At 34.7% G+C, this 18,204-nt stretch overlaps 1 protein-coding gene across 3 annotated transcripts in view; it reads left to right on the forward strand.

Annotated features, from left to right (window-relative positions):
- Positions 1-18,204, forward strand: part of pak5 (p21 protein (Cdc42/Rac)-activated kinase 5) — a 118,111-nt gene that overhangs the window by 12,189 nt on the left and 87,718 nt on the right. For 2 of the 3 annotated variants that reach the window (XM_088625567.1, XM_088625569.1), the window contains exon 1: positions 16,746-17,003. The exons of the other annotated variant lie outside the window; for it this stretch is intronic. In XM_088625567.1, the coding sequence (XP_088481693.1) occupies positions 16,988-17,003 (16 nt within the window). In that variant the 5' untranslated portion in view covers positions 16,746-16,987. Of the gene's footprint in view, positions 1-16,745; positions 17,004-18,204 lie in introns of those variants that run through there. 3 annotated transcript variants of the gene reach the window in all.

An 18,204-nucleotide genomic window follows, 5' to 3' on the forward strand; every position in this document is an offset into this window, starting at 1 on the left:
AGTCCCATTGAAATGTTGTGGTGTGATCTGAAGCAGGCCGTTCAAGCAAGACGTCCCAAAAATATACATGAACTGAAACAGTTTTGTATAGAGGAATGGGCCAAAATACCTCCTAACCACTGCGCAGGTCTGATCAGCAGCTACATTACATAGACTATTTGGTAGAGGTTATTGCCAATAAAGGAGGTTCCACTAGTTACTAAATATAAGGGTTCACATACTTTTTCCATCAATGACTTTAATTGTTTAAACCATTTGTTCAATAAAGATACAGAAATGTAAAATGTTGTTTGTTAAATAAGACTGTCTTTATTTATTATTATGACTTAGATGAAGATCAGATCACATTTTAGGAGCCATTCATGCAGAAATCCATATAATTATATAAGGGTTCACCAACTTTTTCTCACAGCTGTAATTCTTTAGATTTCTAATTAATTCTAATCAAATTCTAATTGTACATTTGATTGTATTCTAAAAGGAACAGTACTTTTGTAAAAAGATGTGTAAAAAATATAATCATTTACATTACATAAGTGACATTTTCTTTCAATTATGAAATTATATGAAATATATCGTTTTTTGCTTAATAAACAACATTGTGAACATAAAAAGCATGTAAGTAAGCATGTAAGGGTATCATAAATTAAACGATTGACTGCAATAACCAAAAGAAAACAACTTTAAAGCATTTATCTGACTTCAGGAGGAGGTGAAACCAGTAATTAATTAATGACAACATAAATCTTTTATTCTGATCCTAATTGAATATACATTTAGTCAGTAAGGGTAAATCCAAAACAGTACCACATAAGACTGTTAATGTGAAGAATAATCTTTTCTTCCTCAAGAGGCATGTGGAGATTTAAAGTATTAAATTTGATATAGGATATCTCTAACAAAGACTTTGTTTTTTATATCCTTAAGGAATATACTGTATTTCACCACATTTAATATAAGAGACAATATTCTAGTAGGACAGTGCATGAGTATACAAATGTCATGGATATCCAGAAATAAAGGTCAGACTTATTTAAATTGAGATAATTTCATTAATAAAGAAAATGTCAGCCCAAAGTAAAACATTGCATTGTGTTCCCTTTAATCACTATAATGTTATATATTATACCCCGAGGTTAATGAGACATAAAACTCACTGTGTGCAGATAACTCATTTTTAATGCTTTTAACTATTACAAAGAGGGCTAATCCTGATATGAACTGATAAACTCTTTAGAAAATGCAGGACTGAGTGTTTCTGTTTAGTTGTCTGGAAATTCTGGCATGAAATCACTGCTCACTGCTTTTAGCCTGCCAGTCTGCATCCCTTGTTACCATGGCAATGTGCAGTTCCACCCTCAGTTACTCTCAATCCCTCTGGACTAGACAAGTCACCCCAGCCCCAGTGTGTCCCAAATATCCAGTGGGGAAATGACAACTGCTACAGTTATAGTACTATGACTAGTACTGAAATAAGTAGTATTTGCATTTTAGATGCAACTATAATTGTGTACATTGTGTGAAACAGATCAGTGCGTGCTGTATCTTAGCTTTTTTCTTAGTTGAAGAATTAAACTATTAAAATAAAATGACTATCAATTTATTTCCCATTTCCCTTTTGGCAGCATTTCTTAATAATTCTCTTTATGATTGTGATTTATATTACTGTTTCAGAGGTTTGTAAATCATAATCTTGACATGCCATATTTTTTCATTAACTGCATATGAAGTTTAAGAGTAATGTTCTTTCAGGGCATTATGGATTTAGCAGTATAGTACAAGTTTATGATCGGTACTTTTGACTTTTGATCATACTATAACTTTTTTAACTTTTTGTAGAATGAAAATTTAAAATAAACTGTGTTTCATATTATAGTGTCCATCAGATCCACATAAATATTGAGTACAATGGGAATGAGACATGTTCACAAACTTTATCTTTGTGATAAAGTATTTCCATATTTTAGAGTTATGCGATAAAATGCTCAAACATACAGTATTAGTCCTGTGCTAAATTTTGTGAACAAACTAGTATAACGTTGGGGTGTTTCCATTTAAGAGGTGTCCTGGGTTTTTATTTTTTGTCAGATGAGAAGTAACATGCAGTATTCTAATTTCTGATTTGTAGTCTGTATTTTACACCGTAGTAGTTCAGGTGGGTAGCTGTGTCAGCATGCGTAGGCTGCAAAGGAACAAGTAATAGGTTTATTCCGTGCTGAAAAAAAGAAGAAAGAAAACACAACGTTTTGGCCGTGGAGCCTTCTTCAGCATGGAATAAACCTATTACTTGTATTTTATACCACCTATTTTGGAATTGTCTGTTGGTTGCTTACAACTTCCTTACAAGTGTTGTTGCTAACTACAGTGACCCACGTAGGGCACAACTGCTCAGTAAAAATGGGGATAGGTAGATGTTGTTCTTGTGCCTTCCCACCAATTACAGTTATTTGTCCTTTGACATGCTGCAAGCCCCAAAGTTCCTTTCAGATGGGGAATGAGCACTGATGGGGTAGTGACTCAGTAATGTCACTGCATGCCTGTGGGTGCTTACAGGAGTCACTTTTTTGCCAAGAGGCAAAGCAAATGCTAGTTTAGGAAAATTGTTTTGTGGTAGATGACTCTGACATACACATGTACTCATATGAACTGTATCTATATTCCTGTACATGAAGATATGTGCAGAAGTTAATTCCATGCTGAAAAGTATAAAGTAAAAAAAGCAATGTTTTAACATTGGACCTACTTTAGCTGTGAGCTGACACTGCTATACTGACATAGTGTCCTTGGACAAGTGTTGTCCCAATTTTAGTCATTTTGTACTTGGGATGTAATGAGTTTAAAAAGAGGATGTGAGTTCTAACATTTTCTTTCTTCTTTCTATAAGTAATTTATTTACATCTTATAATAAAGAGGTTAATTTATAGGAAAGTGTATTGACTGTAATGCTTAGGGGAAAGAATACAGTCTCCATCTCTAAAATGTTTAATTTATGAAAGGGAAATGAAGGGTTAATGGACATAAGAATGTGCAACAGAGATTAATTTTGTATGCTTTTTAAAACTGAGTGAATGGTATCTATATAGAAGAAATAAAAAGTGGAATACTAAGGAAAATTATTGGTTGTTTTAGGCAAAAGAGGTATAAAAATGAAAAGTCTTGTTATTTTGTAATATCTTAGTAGATTTTCTAAATAGGGGTATGACTGTTTTAATAGGTGTTTTATGGTTCAAGGAGAGTGATAAATAGGAAAGGAACAAATAATTCCTGAATTGTGTCAGTACTGACAGGAAATGTGAAGTAGTGTTCATTAAGTATTCTCTCTAATTTGGCTGTCGATCCTTACATAGCAGTTTTGTATGCTAATACTCATTGATATTTTTAATGACCATTCTTTGGTATGTAGACGGTCTGATGTATGGTGTCACATTCTGGTATTTGTTTGTCTGGTTTTCATTCCTGTCATCCAGGTCTTTATCAGTTGCTAATTGAAATGTACTTGTAAAATTTGCAAGACTCTTGTCCTTGAGGAATAGAGTTACACTCACCAGTGTTAAACAATACTAAGTGGAAAGAAATATTTTTAAGACAACGTATCTGAAAAAAAATAGAGTTGATTAATTTAGACAAAAAAATGCTCTCGTCTTATTTCATGTTGTTTAGTAGATATGTTTAAAAATTATTATGTCATAAACACTGATGGGTGGCAGGGTGGTGCAGTAGTTAGCATTGCTGCCTGGCAGTGCTGGTACCCTGGGTTTTTGTCATTAAAATTATATGTTTAATGGGAAAAAAATGATAGAAAAATAGTACTGACTCTACATACTTAGTTGCACTGTACAACGACTTTCTTTGGTTTCTGTAATGTTTGTTTAACTGCTGAACAGACAGTGATATCAAGGTCTTAACTTATGATCCATTTGGTCATTTTCCTGAGGAGCAAAATTATTTCACCTCTGAAGTGACAGGTGCATGTTTAGGTTTAGAAATCATTTGCAGATGTACTGCATCCAGATATCTTTGTAATGGAGCATGACCACATAGTGCCAAACTAAAAAGAATGTTTATGTTAGGGTATTATTAGATAACTGATCCATGTATTTCCTCCTGCTGTTCTTAAAAAAAAGGTCAAATATGTAAATTATTTTTTCACACTGGAAATTCATGCAAGAACAGTATAGTATGACCACCTCTCAATCCATCTTTACCATCACATTCTGTAAGTGTAAATTCAGATATCACAAAAAACTCAGAAAACATTGAAGGGAAATTGACTAAAGTCTTTGTTGAAGTGCTTCCTTGTTTCTACAACAGTGTGTCAATTAGCCTGCAATATTAGTCGGGAAAAATCACATGGACTCAGATCAGGTGACGTGGTTCGCCAAGCCAGTCTTCCAAAAAAATGATTACTTTGAAAAATTTACTTATTGTGTATTGCCTTTCAAGAACTAGTAGCTAATGTTAAGGAGCTGACGTTGTATTATAAATTTTCCACTACAGTATATAATACTTTGTGGAACAGCTGTCTAGTTGACATCATTGCTTCTTCATCTTTTTTTCCACCCAGTCACACTACACATGTGAAAATATAGATTAGGAATGGGGTTTTTTGAATTACCATGGCACAGGTGTGTTTCCAAAATGTCCTGAAACATTAATGTGAATTTCAGTATTATAGCTAAACATTAAAATAACACATGAGAGAATGCAATTGCACTCAGAAAAACACTATATTTTGCTTTTCTATTATCATTTTTTTTAGACATTTTAAGAATAATTTTTAAGTTATACAGTGCATTTCTGCTTTTTTAAAAAAGCAAATCAAAATTGTCTTTAACTTGAATTACCTAAGTATACATCTCTGCGTACAACGATTAGAGCTTACAGAAATGTATCAATGTATTGGGCCACCCTGTATACCTTTTCTGACAGTATTATGTGAATACTGTACATGGTTATGTCTCTGAGTTCTGTTGCACTTTCTTTCTCTCTTTCGTTGTTATGCACTTAGCTAATGAGAATTCACAGCTGGACTTTAATTGAGGCCTCTCGGATCTAGAACTGGAAGCAATAACTAAACTAGTGCAATGATTTATTGAACAGTTTGCATCAGTGTTACAAGAGACGTTCATTACAAGCTGACCATACACTACCAATTAATTCTTCATGCAAAATAATTGATTCTGATGTGTCTGCCCTCATGTACTCTCTGTTCGGCTGGAGCCGAGGTGCTAAATATCCTTTAAAAGCTGTTGCACAAATGGCTCATTTTTGGTTGAATTCTTTATTCTAGAATATCAGGTATTTAAGTAACTTTAAATCATACACTAAAACTCATTTGTATACTAATTCTTTAAACTCACTGATGTATTTACAATAGAATTACAGTACAACAGTCCATAAGTCCATTATTTTAAAATAAATATTTTTGTGGGGTGTTACGAGGCCAGTATGTTTGCTATATACTGCCCTTAGAGTCACAGCGGGACTGTCAAATTGCATTATGTTTTTATTTAAGAAGCTTGCATGCACTTGAGCAAAGCTTCAGGAGTCATGGAAATGGAAATATCTGCACATTAAGGTGACCTCATCATAACAGGCCATTTTGTTTCACAGCTTTCTTTGCTGTTTTTATGTGTCTGCTTTTGTAGCAAATCTGCTGAATGTAATTATAAACACATGTAAAAACACAAATGATTTTTGTAGCCCTGTTTTCTTTTGTTGTTACATTTATATATTTCTATAAGCCAAAAAATCTCATCTGCACAGGGCTTTTGGTGTGCAAGATTCTTTTTCTAAAGTAAACCACTTGTAGGGTGCTCCAAGGAAGGAATTTGCATTAAAAAAAATCTGCTGGTCTCAACACTGAAATAAGTTCTCAGATGGCATGTTTTTTCTTTTTACTGTTCAGAATACAGGCATGTTTATACCAGGGTTTGATGGTGGTAATTGATATTTGTGTCACGATATTAGTTCCCCCTCCTTAAGGGTGCTCCAGCCCTTTCACTAAAGACTTTATTCTATGCACCTGTTTCCCATTCCCTGCCCACCTTAAAAGCCAGGCGCTGACGCTCTTCCGCGCTCTGCATCTGATTTCCATATCGTGCGAGTCCGGGACCTGGAAGCGCCTGGTCCCGTTAAGGTTTTAACCTCTGTTCCCGTTCCTGTTCCCCGTCCTCCGGTTCCGACCCGGCCTTCATGGTTTTTAATTCTTTGTTCTGATGGATCTCCTGGTTTTGGGCTTACGCTTGTGTTTTGGATATTCCCTAAGGACTTCTCTTTTGGATTGTTCGCCTCGGCCACACCTCCCCCGTGCACCAGCGCACCTTGGACACGCCCTCCTGTCTTCAGCCCCGTTTTCCTGCATGACGTTTCCCTAGTGTTTCCCCACTCCGTCGGACTGTGTCGTCCGCATAGGGTCCGGAAAGAACTGTTCGTTACAATTTGTCTTACTGTAAATGCAATATTATAATAAGGGGAACAGTTAATTATGATTCCTAATCTTTGTGTTTAGGAGCATGTTGATTAAACAGTGTGAAATGAAATTACAGAAGTATCAATATTTCCCTTTATTTATACATCACTTTTATTTGGAATAATGTAGTTTCATTCATTCATCATCAATAAATCTGTAATAAATCTGCAGATGGGCTCTACGTTTGTCTTACAAATGTTTCTACAGTGGCCATATGAAACATATTTTTGTGAGTTCTGTAGTCCCTGACAACCTAGTCTTGCATGAAGGCTAAATTAAGACAAAAGTTTGATTTCAGAAGTAGGGAACTATTTTAATTTTATTTGGATTTAAATAATTTTCAGTGATTTAAAAAGGAAAATGGTACAGAAGATTGTTTTCTAAAATGATGGATATATAAAATATTGTTCTGTGCAACAGTTTTTGAGAAACCACCTCCATGTTTGCCATGTTTGATATGCTCTGGGTAGTGTTAGACCTACTGTATAACAGTAACAACAATGAGTACATAATTGATTGGTTTGTGTCCACAAACTGCAGCCGTTTCTTCAAATTCATTAGGCTAGTGTTTGCACAAATCCCCAGGTAGTTCTGGACATTCTTAATGTATTTTAATGTTTATAGCTCTGTTAATGAACATACAGTATTTGTTTGCATATTTTGCAAAAAAAAATGGAGGTAAAACTGATTTAAAGTCAGTTTTATCTTCTTGCATTTGAAACCTTCATCTAACCTTAATGAAACATGTCATCAACAGTATACATATAACTGTGTCATACATTTCATGCGTTATAGGGATTCATTGCCATTTCTCAAGGATGTTCCCAGGCCTAGTGCCTTCTTTAACAGTTGTGATCCTATTACACCACAAGTCTTGCATCTTAACACTGCAAACTTTTACACTTTTGATTTCCAGAATTGTGTCTGGTGAAATCTCAGTAATCAGAAAAAAACTGTTTTTTTACATTCAACAACAGCGATCTTATAGTTTTTGGGATATCTACCATTTCAACATATTTGGACATTGCAAATTAGGTAGGAGGTAATGAAACTACATGACACAATATTTGGAAACAGTTTAGCACTTGCAGTACTGAACAGAGTTGCTGATTATAGTGCCTCCTTTGTATTAAGCCCTTAATTTAAAACAACAATTATAATGCATAAAGAAAAGGATTGTAGTCAGTCTTTCTTTTTAATATTATACTTTTAATGTAATTTTATGGAATCTTAAAAGTAGAAAACTAACATTTTGAAAAGACTAACAAATGCAGATATTTTCTTATGTCAATAGACAAAATCTTTTAAATGAAGCATTATTTTACAGTTTGAGAGAAAATGACATGAGTATGTTCTCTCACAAGAGCAAAGTTTCCACATTTTTATCTTTAAATTTTAACATTTACTATTCATATTTTCCATCTTGAAATTTCAAATTATTTTGAATGGGTATAGATATATTTCCTTCTTAAAATTAAAATGAACAAAATCATATGTTCTGTGTTTTATAAGCTATAATTTGCTGTAAACAGCAAATCACAACAAATACACATGTGCTTCAGGTAGCGTACAGTTCCAAAATTTGCGTAAACACAGAAGACAATTAATCCTGACAGCTCCTTATCTGCATAATTGCTAGTTTTGTACTTATATTTTGAAATCAAAGGTTTTAACTTGTTTCAAATGGAGATAAGACGTTATGTGTAATTTGACAGCCAATCTGATGTTTTTACATAGACTTATGATTTCAGAGTTTTTCAGAGGAGACGTTTTACAGTTAAGATTTTTTTGAAACTTTTCTCTATTCATTCACAAGTAATATAAGGTTGCCTGAGAGTGCTCTCTCTCTTATGATTTCCCTGAAGGAGTTCAGATCGTAAGTGAACATTTTAATATTTTAAACCAGTAAAAAGCTAATTATTTTCATTGAGTGAGTTCATATAAAACCAAGTAATAACTTTTCTACAATAAAGGCAACAAATGGACAGTTCTATGGGCAACTGTATGTACTGTAATTGTTTTTTTTGTAAACAAAGAATTTGGAAAATAATGTTGGAAGTGCCATATCAAACAAGCTTGTTTCCATATTACAGTACATTCAGGATCTTTATATGACAGGTGGGAGTTTGGGATCATGCAGTGAAGTCTCCTGGAGCATAAAATTTGGCATGGTAACATACTGGTTATAAAAATAGCAATACAGGTGCTCTCCACTTATTACAGATACTGCTATTTGCAGATAAGAAAGGAGGTAAAGTAACAGATCTCCCTTGTATGGCAGGTGGGCATGGAGAAACCTGCCACATTGAGCCCCATGTAACCCATATTAAGGCAGTGACCGAACTGATATTATTGATCAAAAGACAACACGCATGAGTCTTACCCTGTGATTCTAACTCTAGGTCTCCCTAGAACAGACTGGAGTTTAAATGGTACCTTGCCATCTCACTGGGAGATCTGGTATCTCACTGTCCCTGGACAGTGAGGATCCTAAACAGTTGCCTCTTACTAATACACTAACCAGTGAGGAAATTGTTTGCCCAGGGTCACTCCGCAATGCCTGGTCTCTCACTAGCCCCTGAAGTAAGTATAAGAATCTATGTTACTCTTTGACATACAGTACCTCCCAGTGAGGGTGTGATTGCTCTGAGTCAACCAATCAGAATCCCACTTTGAGACTCTGTCTTGCTGCCACACCTAACAGTGAGTGCCCAAGTCCCCTGAGTCAACCAGGACCGTTTACTTGCATAACCTCTTAAATAGGTAATCTGGCTTCTCCTAACTGTGAGGCTAGGTTAGGCTAGGTTATCCCTTATAACCTTCTGCTTATGCTTTGTTAATGCATTTCACAATGTGTCTGGAGTTTCTCACCACTGCCCTCTGGCAGCTTAAACACTTATCTGACACTCCAAATCCAGCTGCCCTGTTACAGGTACAAGTAGATACAGTATATTGATTCATCTTCAAAGATGTCTTTAAATATCTAAGTCCCATCACACAAAGCTTTAGTGGAAACTTCTTCAATTATATTTTGTCATCATACGTAATTGTGATACAAAATTCGGGTGACACCTGGACAAAGAGTACAATAAACTTCATGGAACCATACTGTTTGTTTATTGGAGAACAGTACATGGCTTTCCTGGTAAAAACAGTGATTTCTACTATTGTTGTGATCATTTGGTAGAAGCTCAACTTAAGTTTGCTATAATCTACTTATTCCTATTCACTGTTACCAAAGCTTTTGCTGCTGGCCTATTACGTTTGTATACACCCAGTGAGGATAACAACCCCTTTTAGTATTTATTTGGTTATATTTATGTGATGTAGGGTAAGTGCTTTGAATAAAATTAGGTCTAACTTGACTGTATACAGCTGGGAATCAATGACAGATGGGATGTGTTTAATTAAATCATGGTATAAATAGCCGGAAGCAATATACTGTAGTAAAGCTAGATGGTGGTGGAATCACAAGTAGAGCAATGGAATGTGTGTAGTACTGTAAATTAGTAGGTTCCCCTTGTGGGTCTTAGAGTTAGTAGACTTTCTGCTAGATCACTTTTATGCAGATAAAACAGCTAATGAAAGCCGGCAGGGGTTGAAGAAATACAAGTTATATTTTAAAGTACATATTTTCTCATTAAACACTAAAGCAGGAAAGATGATATTTTTTGTTGAGCATAATGTCTTTCTTGTTTGTTATCTAGCAGTTGTGATCAGATTTGGGGTTATTTCCAAACTGAATTGAAATTCAGAGATCACTTCCATTTCAGTTGTGATCAAGTGAGGAATAGTTAATGAACTGGAACTGAGAGAATTCACCCGGACTAATGGCATGATCTGCTTTTAGTTGTTGGAGATACCATAGTTGATTTCTGTGTATTTTACACCATGTGAAATTAAATATGGTTTAGGGTGTTTTTGTCCATTTTCTAACCACATTATGCAATACATTTTCATAGGGGAGCTGAAACCTATCATGGCAAGCAATGGGCGTAAGGCAAGATACAGTACACCCTGGACAGGACGTCATGCCATCACAGGGCACACAGACACACACACCAGGGCTTATTTTCCCAGAAGCAAGTTATCCTACCAATATGTCTTTGGACTGTGAGAGGAAACCACAGCAAATGGATTTAATTTAATAACAGGTCTGCACTATTCCATATCCCCAAGAATTCCCTCACTCATTTCTTACAACTCTGACACTACCCCAGAGGGGTCCAGTTTCCACCAGAAAAACATCAGCACCTCATTAAGTGGCAGCTATTACTGTGTCTCCCTACCAATTGCTTATTGGGAAACAGCAACCACTATAAAATAAATTCCTCTTTGCGTGTACAGTATAAGAAGAGGCGATGCACAATGTGTAAATATAACCCTTTTCCCTCCTTTAACTTGAAGAATTGCTTGAAGAAATCCTAAATCATGAAACCATCATTTATAATAATTCATCCAGATACCCACACCGTAGCCAACAACAAGCTATAATAGTGGACTATTTTTATATATTTGGCTATATAAGAACCAAAGTAATTCTCTGATCGGGCTTTGAACCTCCTGGGTGCAGCACACAACATGACAGTCCATTGCCTATTACCACTATAAGGACAATAATATATATATTTTTAAAAACGAACTTGAAAGTTTTCCAAAATGTCCTCTTGTGATATTTTAGCTGCTTAGTTACATGACTCCATATTAATATTACTATCAAGAGATATTAAATCAGTACAACTTTTATGAACTTAAAGTATTTTAAACATTTAATTAAAAAGTAAAAATCTTACAGCATAAACAAAGATTCTTAGCTGATCACGAGGAAGAAAAATCACCTGTTTGTAGCGCAAAAAAAGTGGTTTTTAACTATCTAAACCAGTTATTTACAGCTTTGAAAGTCATGCAATGTTTGAGTTAGGCAGGAACACGTCATTGTATCTTATTTTTTATTTCATTTTTTAAAAATAAAAAATTAGTTTGCCCATCGTGTTGATAAACTGTTCCCCGATTACTGGTAATTGTAAAAAATAATCCTTCCCCCCTCCCTCGTTTAATTTAAAGATTTCCGTGAAGAAATCCTTAAACACAAAACCATCATGTATAATAATTAATCCAGCTGGTTTCCTGTTGAATGATGCTGATGGACCAGGTTCAATTCCAGGCGGTGTACTACATAGTATAGTTTAAACTTTATTAAAACCAGTTTAAACCAAGTTAAATTGTTGGCTGATTACTGGCTGCTGTTATTTGGATTAAGACAAAATATAAATTTTCTCAATTCGGGTGCACACATCATGTTCACAGTAAGCTATAATAGTAAACTATTTTTATGCATTCGGTTCTATGAGAAACAAACCAAAAGTAATGCACTGATCGAGCTTTGAACCACCTGGGTGCAGCTCGCTACACTACAGTGCTCATTACCACTACAAGGACAATAGACGTTTTTTTTTAAATAGAAACAAATGTCAAAATGTTTCCAAAACGTCCAGTTGTGATACTTTAGCTGCTTAGTTACACAATTCCATATTAATATAACTATCAAGTGATGTTAAATCACTACAACATTTATTTTTTTACAGTAACAGCAAGTGGTGTTCTTACTACGTATTCTTAGAAAAGGATAAAATGTTATAACTTTTTATGAAGTACAGAATATAAGCTTAATAATGTTAGAACAAGCATGTTAAAACCAGAATCCATGTACAGTTAGTTACCAAGTTAAAGACTTTGATGCATAAACTATTTATGCATAATTAAAGTATTTATGATGAATGTGGAAGGTTGTATACTTTTGCCCAACTGAGCAATCTTGCTTTTATAAAATATACCAACTTTTTAATGTTTAATGATTAACATGGTGTAATACACAGTTTAAAATTATTAAAAATCTAAAGAGTATACAACTTAAATTCTTAATTGGAAAAAAATTGTCCCCAAGCAACGACCATCCAGCAGCCATATCACCCTGCAAATCACAACTGGCAACCCACTGAAGCTAAGCAGGTGTGAGCCTGGTCAGTACCTGGATGGGAGACCTCCTGGGAAAAACTAAGGTTGCTGCTGGAAGAGGTGTTAGTGGGGCCAACGGGGGGCGCTCACCCTGCGGTCCATGTGGGTCCTAATGCCCCAGTATAGTGACGGGGACACTATACTGTAAACAGGCGCCGTCCTTCGGATGAGACGTAAAACCGAGGTCCTGACTCTCTGTGGTCATTAAAAATCCCAGGGCGTTTCTCGAAAAGAGTAGGGGTGTAACCCCGGCGTCCCATGGCCTCCTAATAATCCCCATCTATGAACTGGCTTGACTGCTCTCCTCCCCACATCAATAGCTGATGTGTAGTGAGCATTCTGGCGCACTATGGCTGCCGTTGCATCATCCAGGTGGATGCTGTACATTGGTGGTGGAGGGGAGTCCCCATTACCTGTAAAGCGCTTTGAGTGGAGTGTCCAGAAAAGCTATATAAGTATAAGCAATTATTATTATTATTATTATTATTTGACATGTGACAGCTCAAATACTGTACATGAGAGGTTAAGCTTTATTAGCTTAACCACCACCTGGTGGTTTTACAAGGTTCTTCCGGATACTGTTATCATATTTCAAGTATCAAGTATCAAGTATCAAGTATGATGCGGTATGATGCGGTATATTGCTCTACACCCACTGTGTTTTAACGCAGGGTACCTCTCACAAGATGCATTATAAGATGCATCAAATAAGATGCACGACCTTTTCACTTAAGCATAAAGGAATGTGCAGCTGAGCTAGGGAGATAGCTAGTTGGCAAACTTTGTATGTTTGAGATGCAAGCAAAGGAACTAAAGAACCAAGCCAAAAATTTAAATACGACAGGTACAGCATTAAAATATAAATGGTGACTATCATACGGTACATATCATGCTGTTGCAAATCATTTTATTGTCCAGAATATACAATGCAAAATGTCAGGGCCAACTGTAAAGATCCATATTTTTGGATGGTGATGTAATTCTCTCCTCTTTCCCTTTTCTATCTCATTTTTTGTTGAATTTGTATTCTGATTTATTAACTGAAGCTTCTTACATAATTTGTACGTGTTGAATTTGTTGATAATAATTGTAAATGAAACCCCTGCTGAAGTACATTTAAAGCATTCTTTCCATAAAAGACTGGTCTAAATCGCAATGAAGCATTGATTTTCACCCCACTATTTCTGTACATTAAGCTTCGTGCTTTAGATGAATTAGTAGGCCTTGCTCTTTTCTTTTTAAAGCATGTTTCTTCAATACAGTGGATGCTTAATATATTTAAATTTATGACAGTAGTGAAATGGTGAAGTGGTAAATCAGTTTTCTTGGCTTTAATAGCTGCTGGTTAAGTACATCTGGCAGATGCTGCCTAGCTCCCAGCTGTTCTGAAGTTTCTTTTTTAAAAGTAGAGCATGAACTACTGTACATACAGCATTACTTTTGTGTTTCTTTTTATAATAACGATTTATATTATTTTATTGAGAGATTAGAGACCTTTCATCTATGGTATATTAGGGTAATTTGTTATGTGGATCAACATTTATATTAAAAATATTTTTTTACAATATTCTAACTGTTTTTCCCTCTAAATGCAGAAGACAATGGTGTTGATTTCATGTAATTATGTTTTAAAAGAGCAACTTTTTGTATTTTTATTGTAGCACATTCCGTTTTCTGGTTTGATGTATATTTTGTTCTTTTTATTTGTAATTATATTACTAAAATATTCAGCAAGAGAAGCCGATTTAGTCTTAAAACTGAAAAATTATAAATGGTGTGATAAAGCCTATCACTGATAAAGCCTAATCATTGTGAGCAATATTCTTTAATCATTATCTGGAGGCAAGGTCTAAGATTTTTTTAATGTAATATTAGCAGTCAACTGAACAGTATATGATATCAAATTAAGAACAACAACACATCAGTTATGAATTTTGTAGTACACGTGTCAAGTAAGAAATTACATATCAAGAAATGCTTTAAAAAATGTAAATGACAGAATGGATTTTGGCATATTTGTTTTTAGTTACAGCTTTAGGCAGGCTGTCTTACTCATCCAGGAACATAGAACTGTGTCTTAAAGGGTCTTTAAGGAATCATTCAGATAGTGCTGTAGAGTTTTCTGTGGTCAATTCACTCTATATAAAGGGGTGGTTCATGTTTGCTATTGTAATGGAGTAGCAGATTCTTTGACATTTCCATATGATTTTGAGGTTAATGGCATAAAAGAATTTAGAGCAGGGATTTCACATTTATTTGCTACATAAGGACAAGTTTGATGTAATTGTACTTCAAGATGGATATTTTATCTAAATACAAGGCACCTTACTATATATTTGAATTGTTTTGTATGTTTATGTTTATTATAAAACAAAATACCTCCTGTTAAAATGCAGTTAACAGCCATTGCTTCTTAACTTCTTAACTTCTTAACTTAGTTAATACTGTCACTTTTAAAAAATGTAATTATTGGGCTCTGAGTATGGTATGTTTAGTGATCAACATCACCTTAAAACTTTTTGGAGAAAGTAATAACACAGTAGCTGTGATAAGTCAGAAGCAGCTTGGCTTGTTTTCCATTTAGCACAAATTTTGTAGAGATTTAAACAAGGAAATGGAATTGGCAAAAAGCAGGGTTAAAAGAGACTTTGTGTGAGGAAAAACACAATGCAGGATACTAGATGCTAGATGTCAGCTATATAAAAACAGCAAAAGTTCTACTTTACAACTATTGCTATTTCTCTTTGGCAACAGCTCCCTGTACAAATCAATCACTCATTTCTTTTCTAAGAAGCAATATAAATTACTCAATTTATCCTGAACCACATAACAATATTTCTCCAATAAAGCATTTATATGGCCCTTCTATTATATTGAAAAATCTCATTTCGACATGAACAAAAACACAAGGTTTAATGTCAGTGAGACCATTTGTAGTTCAGTCACTGAGGTTGCCTGAGTTTGCTTTAGATTTTGAATGAGGGAGTGGTGTGCAGGTGCGGGTCTTTTTTTTCATCACTATTTAGTGCAAAAAATATTCCTGTTCTAACTAGATGTGTGAACATAAAATGGGAGTGTTGAGAATGAAAAGAGCATTGAACACAGCACATGTGTAAGTAAGACCGATGCATCACCAAGGGCAGATGCTTTGTATGTGGGCTTTTTAGGCTCAGACAAAGAAATTTAATCCCAGCTGTTAGCTTAGACTGCAAAAACTAAATGGATGAGATAAATGGGCTTGGCAGGTTGAATCAGCCCAGCTGGGCATATGTTTGCAAATCCTGGTTAGAGAGAACGTAATACAGGCTTTGCATGTGGGTTCAATAGAGAGACCTGCTGAAGATGTGGTTGATTTTTCTTTTCCATAAATAGGTACAGAATACAGGAGAAGGTATCTGATTATTGGGGTCTAGTCATAGTGAGATCGGTCTTTTCACATACTGTATGTTAGACCAAAGATGAACAATCTTATATTCTATTCTTATTTTATTCTATTACATGTGCATCATCCTTGAGATTTTCTTTGGGTCCTTCCATTCTAGTTCAAATGTCTTATTTCTGTGTAGATTTTTAGCTAACTGGAGTCCATCATTCAGATATGACCTTCTGCAGGTTGTGTTATTTTAGTATGCAAAGCTATACTATGTTTTAGGGCTATATCATCTCTTAATGTCATACCCTATCAAAATATAAAATGTAATAATATAGGTGTGAGAGAATGGGTTGTGATTTACATCATTATTAGTGGTCACAAAAAGTTTAAGATTTTAATAAGAGTCATGTTTGAAGCAAGATTTTGAGTTGGTGAAAAAGAGTAAAAGTCAATTTGTCCAGCCTTCAGGCAAAACACTGTGCCCACTAGAGAGTTACATTAGGTTAAATCCATTAACAATAAAATCCTTACAGGGTTATTGACTGAAGCAGGTGCACTGCTCTTCTGCTACAATTAGTAATGAATTATACTGTCATCATGAGGTCATGCTAATTTCTGTTCTCGCAGCCAACAAGCCAAATCTTTTCTGCTGTATACACTACAGTATATTGTGTTGACTGAAAGATCCGTGTAAACCAAGTTGTGACGTATTTAAGTTGCAGTGGGAACTTTTTCATTCAAGAGAAATGGTCAGTGGGAATGACTGAAGCCAAAACTGATGGGAGAAAAGTCCTTGTGTAATTCTGCAGTGCACAGTGGGTATTCTGCCCACTGGTTCATGACTCACAGTCAGATCTGCAATGGAAAGGCAACAGCTTACTTTGTCTGTTATAATTTGCTAGTGTCAGCAGCAGTGGATAAATCGCCATTGGAAGTTATCAGACTGTGCAAGAGCAAGTGCTACAATATAAAGCTTTACTCTCTTGATATCTGTGACGAATCCCTAGGAATGTTTATTTTATGTTTTGTGATTAATTCAAGAGCACATTTCTCATTGCCTTTGAAAATACTGTGACTGGTTCACCTGAGTCAGCGCTCTCTGTTGAAGTGGTTACATAAATGACAGAATGAATCATGTTCCAGGTAAGAACCTTCTGAGTGTTGTTAATTCAGCATATTGCACATTTTGGTATATTGATAGATTTGTGTTTTTATATCACCAAAACAACAACAAAACATATTGGTATCCCCTGTTTAATATTTAACTAATAGATATTTTGGTTCTCACTACGGTGGAAAACCCTAACATTAGCAACTTTTACTTTAAGAATGTAATACTAGAATATGTTTCACAACTAGAATATACTATACTATACAGTACAACATAGAGAGCAACTGCGTCTATTTAGATATTTGTTTTGCAAATTCATGCTCTTCTTGATTAAATTTCAAAGTTACAACTTCTGAATACTTTTAAAATTTTCAGAACCAAGTTCATGTTTATTGTCATGTGTACCTGAGTACAATGCAATGCTAATAATAGAATAAAATAATAGAAATTGTGATTTAGTAGAATATAGCTGTGGTCCACACTGTTCATTGGTATTTGGTACTATTTTAGCTTTATTTGGTTTACCTATTTTTAAAACACTGCATATATAGCTATTTAACCTCTTTTAAATGCATTTGCAATGATTGTACTTGAGAGATTAAAATTCCCAGCACTTGCTATTTGGTGATCTCTTGCTCTCTATGAGCTGCTCATGAATAATTGATGCTAAAACTCTTGGAAGTTTAGTATTTTGCATTCCAAAAGATATGCTACCATCTGGCATGTTAAATTATATCATATAAATTATTTGTACTTATATTTAGAAATGTACTGTTGACATAGTATGTCAGCATACAGAAACATTCACTAAGGCTGTTTAGTACATTTTTGAGGCATGTTATAAATTGTTGTTGAAGCTTTTGTCATTTTCTAAACGTAAGACCATTTCATAAACCAACATTTGCTTATATGTTCCAATTATATAGTTCTTTAAAGAAAAATCAGAAATAAGTCATAACTTACAAAACTTTTCACTACTCATGTCAGAAACATGTGATTTGCTATATTTATCACAACTGGAACCAGGATAGAATAGCTGTTGTTCATTCAATAGCTTTAATGACATATTACATATAAAATTGTTATTCCTGCTACCAATGCTAATAATTATAAATTAAATGAAAACAATATGTAGTTTTGAATTCGTTTTACCCCTCCTATATATATAATCAGCAGCTGTCAATTAAGTCAGCTCAGGTTGCTCTCACCCTTCTACCAGAATAGCTATGATAA

This window comes from Lepisosteus platostomus, chromosome 3 (genome assembly GCF_059453375.1).
Source record: "Lepisosteus platostomus isolate fLepPlt1 chromosome 3, fLepPlt1.hap1, whole genome shotgun sequence".
NCBI lineage: Eukaryota > Metazoa > Chordata > Actinopteri > Semionotiformes > Lepisosteidae > Lepisosteus > Lepisosteus platostomus.